This window comes from Anastrepha ludens, chromosome X (genome assembly GCF_028408465.1).
Source record: "Anastrepha ludens isolate Willacy chromosome X, idAnaLude1.1, whole genome shotgun sequence".
NCBI classification, from domain to species: Eukaryota; Metazoa; Arthropoda; class Insecta; order Diptera; family Tephritidae; genus Anastrepha; species Anastrepha ludens.
The window spans coordinates 26,787,701-26,798,707 of NC_071503.1; the positions used below are offsets into that span (position 1 = coordinate 26,787,701).

At 41.7% G+C, this 11,007-nt stretch overlaps 3 protein-coding genes across 3 annotated transcripts; all 3 read left to right on the plus strand.

The window, feature by feature from the left end:
* Positions 1–1,629: 1,629 nt before the first annotated feature.
* Positions 1,630–2,967, plus strand: LOC128869843 (uncharacterized). The gene has a single exon (XM_054112444.1). The coding sequence runs from the start codon at positions 1,630–1,632 to the stop codon at positions 2,965–2,967; it is 1,338 nt and encodes a 445-aa protein (XP_053968419.1).
* A 4,641-nt stretch (positions 2,968–7,608) lies between these two features.
* Positions 7,609–9,347, plus strand: LOC128869844 (uncharacterized). Its single transcript, XM_054112445.1, has 3 exons — positions 7,609–7,924; positions 7,997–9,163; positions 9,241–9,347. Exons 1-3 carry the CDS (start codon positions 7,609–7,611, stop codon positions 9,345–9,347), a joined length of 1,590 nt encoding a protein of 529 aa, XP_053968420.1.
* Positions 9,348–9,724: 377 nt separating this feature from the next.
* LOC128869845 (uncharacterized) lies at positions 9,725–10,444 on the plus strand. The gene has a single exon (XM_054112446.1). It carries the CDS (start codon positions 9,725–9,727, stop codon positions 10,442–10,444), a length of 720 nt encoding a protein of 239 aa, XP_053968421.1.
* The last annotated feature ends 563 nt before the right edge of the window (positions 10,445–11,007 follow it).

The following is an 11,007-nucleotide window of genomic DNA, read 5'->3' on the forward strand; positions in this document are numbered from 1 at the left end:
GAATTTAAAAATTCAAATTGTATTAAAGCTTAATATTAAGTTATTTTATATTGTTTATTTATAAGTAGGTATATAGTATACTTTACTGTTTCTCGCTGTCGCTATTTCTTTACCTGTTTCTATTTACTTCCGAGCATTGACTTTATTTCTACAGCTATACCTACTTTCCGTTCTTCCTATTTCTATTTACTTAACTGCAAACTCTCTCTAACTCTCCACTTACTGTTCTTCCATTTCCGCTATTTCTCGTATCTTAGTTTTAGGCCTAATATAAGGACAGTACATGTGTAATAAATTCCACTTTTGGAATTGTAATCGGACGAGTGCGGTGTTCTTTCTTGAATTCGAATATCACAGGCAATAAGTTTCGCGCTTCCCTTCGTAAAGTGTTTTAAAAATTAATATCGTGATTATTATATTAATATACAATATCTTCACAAAAGAGTGAAGAATTTTCATGGCGCCCGAGCAGGGACATTAGTGCGAAAGTGAAAAAATAATTACAGAATTAAATAAAATACATTAATAGTGACAAAATATTACAAGTTGGTGATTTGTGTAAGCTGAACCGAAAATATTCAATAATTAAATTAAATAACCAGCCGAATAAACCAAAAGAATATTGCCTGCGCGGTCCGTTGATAACAAAAACAAAAGTCGTCTTGCAAATTAACAAAACGAACAACGAAACTAATATACACATGTATGTATGCCTATATATAAAAACTAGTGCAGTGACTTGGAAGTGCAGTAACGGAAAAAGTGCAGTGACAGTGAGCCCCCAAAAAACAAAACAAAAAAAAAAGTAAAAATTGTTTGAAAGTGCAATAAAATAACTATACACATTAAATATAAATAAAATAAAATATTTATATTCCAAAAAGTTAAAAAACAAAAAAAAACATATATTGTAGAACATCGTTACGAACTGTGGAGCTATACGTCATATTCACCAGCCACCAACTGTTCACCACCAATATCAACCGTTATACCGTTACATAGGACATCGAGGGAGGAATGACCTGCAACTGCGTGGCCTGCCAAAGGGAAGTTGAAGCTGGAAAGAAACCAGTCCACAGTAAACAGGTATTGAGTGCGAAGAATTGAAGCTAGAAATTGGCTTTGTGATTGACCGAAATTATTACAGTTGCTAATAATCGTCTCACAGTACAAGGGCTTCAATTATTGGCATCTCGTGTATCCACTTCTTATATGCAAATAAACTTATATACTTATACACATCTATATACATATACATATACTGCCTATGAAGTGAAGGATACAGTGGGACCCGAGGTAGAGGAACTTATTTGTCGCCAAATAATTTGCGAGTACTATTTTTCGGTTTATTTTCTGGATTTTTTCAAAAAATCAAACGAAATTGCGGTTTCTTAATCAGCCGCAATATTTTCAAAAAAAAATTTTTTTTTTTTTTTCGACAATACAAATTTTGTTTGAGCAAATTTTGAGTTCGCTGCTTATTTTCGTTGGTTCTGGTCAAGTTTCAGCTATTATATACCTATTTCAGTATTTATCGCTTTCGTTTTCGTTTTCGTGCTGACAAACTTCCAGAACCGTTTTCATTTTACAAGAGCCACAGGCTAAAGCAGCGAACTTTAATCTCAAAACATGAGTAAACCAAAGTCGGCTATTTCAAGTCTCTCTCCAAGTAAGGAGATGATGGACTTAAAGTCTTTAAAGCGCCAGAGAACTGTTGCAAAAACCAGCATAGTGCGCATAAAAACGGGTCTCCTTGAAAAGACCATGTCGCTAGATCCAATCGAATTGGAGTGCCGACTCGACATATTGAACTCCCACAGCGAAAAACTCATGAAATGTCAGTCGAAAATTGAGGAAATCGACGAAGAAGACATTGCCCGTGGAGAGTTAGAGGGCTTAATTGTAGAAACAAAGTCCATTATAAAGTCCATTCTGGCGAGAAATAAATCGTCAATTGCCGAAACATCTTTTACTGCACCTCACAGCTCGCGACTACCAAAAATGTCGTTACCTACGTTCAAAGGAGAATATTCCGAGTTTAAAAACTTTATGAGTCTGTTTGAGAGTTTCGTGCACAATGATCCCACAATCCCGGATATTGATAAATTTAATCATTTAGTATCATGTCTATCCGGTGAAGCCTTAGGCACAGTGAAGTCCTTCCAAATGTCGGAAGAAAATTATCCAAAGGCGTTGGCAAGTTTGAGAAAGGTGTATGACAATAAATGCCTGATATTCTTTAATACAGTGTCTAAACTTTTTGAATTGTCAAAAATCCAAAGGCCTTCTGCGTCGTCTTTGCGATCAATGATCGATACAGTGTCTGCAGTATATGACTCCCTCTTATCGCTGGGTGACGATAAACTTATTTCAAATGCGATGTTGATTCACATAGTCATGTCGAAGGTTGATCCCACTACTCGGTCAAAGTGGGAGGAGCAACTTGACTATGATAAACTGCCGCTTTGGGCTGAGTGTGAAGCTATGCTAAACAAGAGATACCAGCATTTATCAGCTGAAGAAGCTTCCTCATCCCAACAAAGGCCAAACAATGAAGATACGCGTCAGAAAACAAAAAATCAACAACTGCGACACTCAAAGATAACATTTATCGCGACGAATTCCAAACTGTCGACTTGTCTTCACTGTGGTTCTAAGGATCATTATTTGACAGCTTGTCCAAAATTCCAAGCACTTACTGCACTTAAAAGATTTGAATTAGCAAAATCTATTTCCCTGTGCATAAATTGCTTGCGCAAGGAACATACGGTCTCAAAGTGCAAAGCAGATCGCTGTGGTGTATGCAACCGTTCGCATCACACCATGTTGCATCAATATCCGATCTCCTTTGAGACCGAGCCTCAACCTTCGACGTTACAGGCCATGCATATTAGCAGCCTGTCTGACCGAGTCATGTTAGCTACAGCCGTTGTTAATGTAAAGGCCAGCTCCGGTGTTTACGTGTAAGCGCGAGCTCTACTTGACTCCGGTTCTAAAGTCAACTTTATAACCGAATAGCTTATGCAGAAATTGCCAATCCGAAAAGAAAAATTCGCTCTAAATATAGTTGGAATTGGCAATCCAAATAAAAGGGTCCAAGGTAAACTAAAAACCTATAAAAAATCGAGGATCAACAATTTTGAGTTTTCGGCGGACTTTTGGGTAATGCGTTCGATATCAGTCAATCATCCAGATCGGACTGTAAACACAAATGGCTGGAAAATCCCACATAATATTGAACTAGCTGACCCAAGTTTCTACAAGTGTCAGCAAATAGACATACTTTTAGGAGCTGAAATATTCTTTGATCTGTTATCGGTGGGTCAGATCAGAACCAGCCCAAGGCAGCCAACGCTGCAAAAAACTGTGTTAGGCTGGATAATTTCAGGCAAGTATGCCACAAATAATAGCTCCAGTGCCCAAGTAAGTAGCACATTATGTCAATTTGAAGAAAGCGTTGCTAGCGTTGATACTACAATCCGAAAATTCTGGGAATTGGAAGAAATACCTGCACAAGTAAATTTCACACGACTGACTCCAGAGCAGGCAAAATGTGAGGAATTTTTTTCGAAAACCCCACAGGTTTTACCATGTGGAAGGCTTCAAGTCAGACTGCCTTTCAAAACCGACCGTAAATTACTCGGACATTCGTATGAAACCGCAGCTCGGCGGTTTCAGGCGCTGGAGAGAAGGACGCTGAAAGATCCAGTACTTCATAAAATGTACCTGGACTTCATGCAAGAGTATCTCGAATTGGGGCATATGAGTCCACCAAATAATCGACCCCCGAGTGAGCCGCACTATTTCATTCCGCACCAGTGTGTGTTAAGACCGCAGAGCACAACTACCAAGTTGCGCGTAGTTTTTGATGCTTCGAGTCGCACATCAACACAAGTCGCGTTGAATGAAACCTTGATGGTCGGACCGATCGTTCAAGAGGAGCTTTTTTCGACCCTCCTTCGCTTCCGATTGCACAAATATGCCATGACTGCCGACATCACGAAGATGTATCGTCAAATATTGGTGCACGAAGACGACAGGAACTTCCAGCTCATAGTGTGGAGACAGGATCCATCGGAGCATTTGCAAATTTTTCGATTAAACACCGTAACATACGGCACAGCGCCTGCACCATTTCTCGCCACACGGTGTCTGCAAACGCTAAGCGACAAAAATAAAGCCAAATATCCACTCGGTTCCAAAGTCATTCGGAATGACTTTTACGTCGACGACCTATTAACAGGATCCCACAGTATAGAAAGCCTCACCCAGATACAACAGGAAGTAAAAACATTTTTAGAATCGGCAGGCCTGAAATTAGCAAAGTGGTTTTCCAATCATACAAGCTCATCGAATAGTGAGAGTCTCCAAAAATTATTGCAGCTCAGCGATACCGACTCCACCAAAACGCTGGGAATCCACTGGCAGCCGAAAGATGACATTTTTCGCTTCATTCTGGAAGATAATTTTAGCGAGCTGCGAGCAACTAAACGTAATATTTTATCAGTTTCCGCTCGCCTCTTTGACCCTCTTGGTTTATTAGCCCCGCTAGTTACCAAAGCTAAAATCTTATTACAAGAGCTTTGGATTCAAAAGCTAGACTGGGATGAGTCGATTCCATTGCGGCTTGACACTAGCTGGCAAAACTTTAAAGCCAATTTGTTGCAGCTTCCATCAATTAGCATTCCTCGGTATGTAAATACAGAGTCGAGTGCCAGCTGCCTAATTCATGGCTTTTCCGACGCTTCAATAAGAGCGTATGGCTGCTGCGTATATATACGCAGCCAATCCGCTAGTGGTACGAAATGCACGCTGCTTACTTCAAAGTCTAGAGTAGCTCCGCTGAAGACTAAATCTCTTCCGCGTTTAGAGCTCTCGGCAGCCCATCTTCTTGCCAAATTATGGTCAAGAATTTCACCAATGTTGAGTCGACCAATAGAACAAACAATTTTCTGGACAGACTCCGAAATAGTTCTGCACTGGATTAAAACGCATCCATCGTCGTTGCAAACTTTCGTCGCAAATAGAGTGCCCGAGATCAAAGAGTGGACCCAGAATGTGTCGTGGCGTCATGTGCCCACAAAACAAAATCCAGCGGATCAAGTGTCTCGGGGTTGTAACGTGGACGAATTGGGTAATTCCATATGGTTTAGTGGTCCACAGTTCTTCCTAGAAGACCCTGCCACATGGCCAAAAAATGTCAACTTCAGTCTCTCTCCAGAACAAGAAGCACTCGAGAAGAAGAAGAACGCAATTACGTTGACCGAAACAATGCCACAACAAATCCACTTCTCGAAATAATTGACAGGTTCTCATCTCACAGAAAAGCAGAATCTGAAATAATACCCACGGCAAAGGAATTACAATTGAGTTTCCTTAAAATTGTCGAAATAATTCAACATTTTGAATTTAGCGATGAAATAAATAAATTATAGAAAAATAACGTACTTGCCTCAAGTTTGCAGAAATTAACTCCATTTCTGCATGAACACTCGGAATCATCATTATCGTTTAAATTGATTCGAGTAGGTGGCCGTTTATTAAACGCGCCAATCCCCTATGATGTTAAGTTCCCTTTGCTATTACGCAAAGACTCGCACTTTGTGAAAGCATACATCCGGTTCCTACATTTTCGTAATCACCATGCCGGTCCAAAGGCATTGGTAGCGCTTCTGCGAGAAAAAATATGGCTGATAAATGCTCGAGAAGCCTGTAGTCGAACTGTAAGAGAATGCATTCACTGTTTTCGTTATAAGCCAAAATTACAAGGTCAGATCATAGGCAATCTACCCGCCGATCGATTACGCGCCCAACGGCCCTTCACAATATGTGGGGTAGATTACTGCGGGCCCATTCAAATAACCTTAAAAATTCGCGGTCACCCTCCAGTGAAAATGTATATTGCCATTTTCGTGTGTTTCGCTTCAAAGGCAGTTCATCTAGAACTTGTTACTGATTTAACTGCTGATAAATTTATTTTCGCTCTCAAAAGGTTCATTGGGCGCCGAGGGATGCCAGCCAAAATATATTGCGACAACGCGACGAACTTTGTGGGAGCAGAGAGGAAGCTGAGGGAGCTCCGGGAAGCCTTTCTGGCACAGAAAGAGGAGATTCTCCAATACGCCGCCGACGAAGGATTCATCTTCGCCTTCATACCTCCGAGGGCACCCCACTTCGGCGGCCTGTGGGAAGCAGCAGTGAAGTCGGCCAAACATCTGCTGGTGCGCGCCGTAGGCAACGCGCTGTTAACCGCCGAAGAAACCGCAACGCTTCTCGCCGAAGTAGAAGCGGTACTGAACTCCCGACCGCTCGCACCACTCAGCAACGACCCCAACGACGGCGAGGCGCTAACGCCGGCGCATCTACTAATCGGTTGCCCCTTGCGAGCTTTGCCACCGGAGAAGGTACCCGTCAACCTCAGCCGCTGCTTAGAGATATGGCAGCTTGTTTGCTCTCTCAAGCAACAATTTTGGCGCGCGTGGTCGAAGAGCTACCTTCTGGAGCTTCAGCAGCGCAACAAATGGGTGCACCCGCAGCCCAACGTCCAACCAGGCCAACTCGTCGTCGTCCACGAAGACAACGTACCACCGCAGCATTGGGTGCTCGGTCGAGTAACCGCAACCATTCCCGGAGCGGACGGCAAAATTCGAGTCGCAGACATCACCACTAGGTCGGGTGAAGTACGACGCCCTATTCACAAACTCGCCGTGCTGCCGGTGGAAAACAAGAATTCAAGGCTGTTGGATTCCTTCAAGGTGGCCGGTGTTAAGCCAGATTCTGGCAAACTATTATAATAGAATAATGTAACGTAAATTAGAATAAAATAAATTAAATAATATTGAATTTAAAAATGGAAATTGTATTAAAGCTTAATATTAAGTTATTTTATATTGTTTATTTATAAGTAGGTATATAGTATACTTTACTGTTTCTCGCTGTCGCTATTTCTTTACCTGTTTCTATTTACTTCCGAGCATTGACTTTATTTCTACAGCTATACCTACTTTCCGTTCTTCCTATTTCTATTTACTTAACTGCAAACTCTCTCTAACTCTCCACTTACTGTTCTTCCATTTCCGCTATTTCTCGTATCTTTGTTTTAGGCCTAATATAAGGACAGTACATGTGTAATAAACTCCACTTTTGGAATTGTAATCGGACGAGTGCGGTGTTCCTTTTTTAATTACGCGGCGTTACAGGCATTATTCATTTTAGTTCGCGCTTCTACCCGTATACAGTTTTTTTAAAACAATTTAAATATCTTCACAAAATAGTGAAGAATTTTCAGGCGCCTATCTCGAGATGCATCTATGCGAACTATGTATACAGATTTTATGTATGAGTATTTGTCGCTGAAGCATATGCAACTCATCACTGGTAACATAAACTGCTTATCACCTGTTTGTTATCTGCCACACCATGGGGTTTTGAAGGCTTCGAGTACAACAACGAAACTACGGCATCGTATTCAATGCTTCGAAGAAATGCAGCTCGGGTAAATCGCTAAACGATTATTTATATCCTGGTCCTAAGTTGCAGAACGACCTAACAGCGGTTGTGATGAACTGGCGCCGATATCAAGTCGCTCTCACGGGCGATATCACTAAGATGTATCGGCAAATCTTGGTTGATGAACGAGATGCAGATCTGCAGCGTATCGTATGGAGTCCAACGAAGCATGAACATCCATCGCATTATCGATTAAATACCGTTACGTATGGCACCAGCTGTGCGCCTTACCTCGCGATCAAAGTGCTGCACACTTTGACATCAGACGAAAAATGCAATTTCCCAGAAGCCACTCATATACTACTCCATGAATTCTACGTTGATGATGTTTTGACAGGTGCTGACAACGTTGCCGATGCGCGCAGACGGCGAAGCGAGCTGCAGACTTTACTTCAAGCAGGAGAGTTCACGTTATGTAAGTGGAACTCTAATTCAACCGAAATTTTGCAAACAATTAATCCAACTCATCTCGAATTTAAAACTTCAGATGAATTTGAAATGGACGAGCAGTCCAATACATTGGGTCTAGTATGGACCCCCAAATCAGATTGTCTGACTTTTACGTTAAAGCTCGATTATACTATTACTACCTTCACGAAACGTCAATTATTATCTGATATTGCTAAGCTATTTGATCCACTAGGGTTTTTAGCTCCTATTATTATCCGAGGCAAGATCTTTATGCAGAAGCTTTGGCTTACCGGATTAGACTGGAATGACACTCTACCTGACGACCTTAACGCGGAGTGGGTCACTTTTCGCAATGAACTTAAGTTGGTGCCTCTGATACAAGTCGCTCGTTGGATAAATATATCAAATACAGCATATTCATATGAGCTACACGCATTCGCAGATGCATCCATACATGCTTATGCGGCGGTGGTTTACTTAAAGGTCGTTTCCCATACATCGGTGAATATACACCTAATTATATCCAAAACAAGAGTTCCGCCCTTGAAGAAGGTTACAATACCACGACTCGAACTATGTGCAGCTGTCTTAGCTGCACAATTGTGTGATAAGGTACGGGCTACGTTAAACTTACATCCTATATCTACCTATTGTTGGTCCCATTCCACCACAACCATATGGTGGATACGATCTGACCCTGGGACGCTAAAAGAGTTTGTCTCTAATCGTGTAAGTCAGATTTACGCTGTGACTACTATTAGCAATTGGAGATATGTTCGAACGTCAGACAACCCTGCTGACTGCGCTTCACGAGGAGTGAGCATGCAACAACTCATGAGCCATCAACTATGGTGGCGTGGACCTGAATGGCTGCTACGTTCCGAAGCAAGCTGGCCTCAATCAGCTCTTCAGAATCCAGATACAATTATAGAGCGCAAGTCGGTACAAAGTGCGATAGCGCAAACTACTCAAATCGACTGGTTTATCTTAGAACAATACTCATCGTTAGACAAGCTACTGTCTGTTACGGCCTGGTGTCTACGATTTTCGTTGGCTGTTCGTGGCAAGCAGCATGAATCATCACCAATGTGCTTATGGCCGGAGCGAGTATCTGCGTTAACTTTCTGGGTAAAATATGTTCAAAACATTGTCCTTAAAAAAGATTTATTGGCTAATATGAAGGATAGCGCTGTCAACAAAAGTAGCATTCTCTATAAGCTACACCCTATACTCGATTCCGAGGGTATTTTAAGGATCGGTGGACGCCTGGCAAACGCAAACATTCCATTTTCCGAACGATATCCTGCTATTCTTCCTAAGGAGAACCATCTTACCACTTTGATCATCAGACCGGCACATCAACGAACATTGCACGGTGGTACGCAAGCTACACTTCACCATATTCGTCGACAATTTTGGGTAATTGATGGCCGAATATCAGTCAAGAGAACTATTAAACATTGCATGCAATGTTTTCGATACGTATGTGTCCCTCAGACTCAAATCATGGGCGACTTACCTGCAGAACGCTGCAATGTCTCACTTCCATTCATGCACACTGGCGTAGACTTTGCGGGCCCTTTTAACGTAAAAAGAACAAAAGGTCGAGGCCACACCAGTTACAAAGGATATGTGGCACTTTTTGTTTGTTTTGCTACACGAGCAATCCATCTAGAACTCGTCAGTGATTTGACTACTGAAACTTTTTTAGCAGCGCTGACTATGTTCCGATATCTACAGCGACCAAGGAACCACGTTTGTTGGAGCGAATGCTTTGATGCAGCAGGAGGTGCGTGCGTTCAAAATGCAGTTGCAAGCCGCCGTCACTTATAGTTCAAAAGTTGGCATAACTTGGCCTTTTATACCTCCTGGAGCACCAAACTTTGGTGGTTTATGGGAGGCCGGGGTTAAGAGCATGAAGCATCACTTGAAACGTGTAATTAATCTCACTCCGTTAACCTTCGAAGAATTTTATACCATTCTAAAGCAAGTGGAGGCGTGTTTGAACTCACGACCAATGACAGCGATAAGTGATGACCCTCAAGATCTAACGGCATTGACTCCTGGTCATTTTCTGGTTGGACGAGCATTAACGGCGATCCCTGAACAGAACATTCTCGATGAAAAACTCGGATTTCTAAAACGGTGGACATTACTGAAGCAGGTCCAACAAGATTTCTGGCGAAGATGGTCCAATGAATATTTGCATTACTTTGCAATATTACAGGCTCGACGCAAATGGCGTACTTCTCAGTCAAATTTTAAAATTGGACAGCTCATATTGATTCCTGATGAGCGATTGCCTCCGAAGCATTGGGCATTAGGTCGTGTAGTTGATACACATGCTGGTGCAGACGGAGCTGTTCGAGTAGTTACAACTGAAACACAAAGCACAACCCTTAAGAGGCCTATTACCAAAATCTCTGTATTACCCATTGATGAACAGGCAAGTATCGACATGAGCATGAAGGACAATTCTCCCCAAGTATCTACGCTTCAGACGGTGGGCGGTAAAGAAACATAATTTCGTCGTATGGTCGACGAGGGGGGCGGAATGTCTAAAATACAACCCTGTTAATCTCTTCATCATTCATTTATTGTATTCATTCCTATATTCATATTTTTATTTTCTAACTGTTGTATAGTTAGCTGATGGCAGTGCAGTTATAACAATCAGATCCATAACTATACAAATATTTTCTTACTATATATTTAAACTTTTATATAAAGAGCGAAGTGCTTTAAATAAAGAAATTCAACATTAAATCTATTTTATTTTAATTGGAGAGCAACACAAAAACACTCTTTGAGGAATCTCCACACCCTTGAAAACCAGCGAGGAGATTAAAGGAAGCCTATGTTTCCTTGTGAAGAGAATTATTTCAGTTTTTGCGGGATTTATAGCGAGTCCCCTACTCTCAGTCCAGCTCCTAAGAGTGCCCATGTTAAAACGCCCATGAGGGTGTTAGGATATCTGCCTTTAACAGCAATTGCTAGGTCATCTGCGTATGCAGTGACGTGGCAACCTCCTCTCTCCAGGGTCAGGAATAGCGAGTTTACCGCCAAAATCTAGAGGAGAGGGGAGAG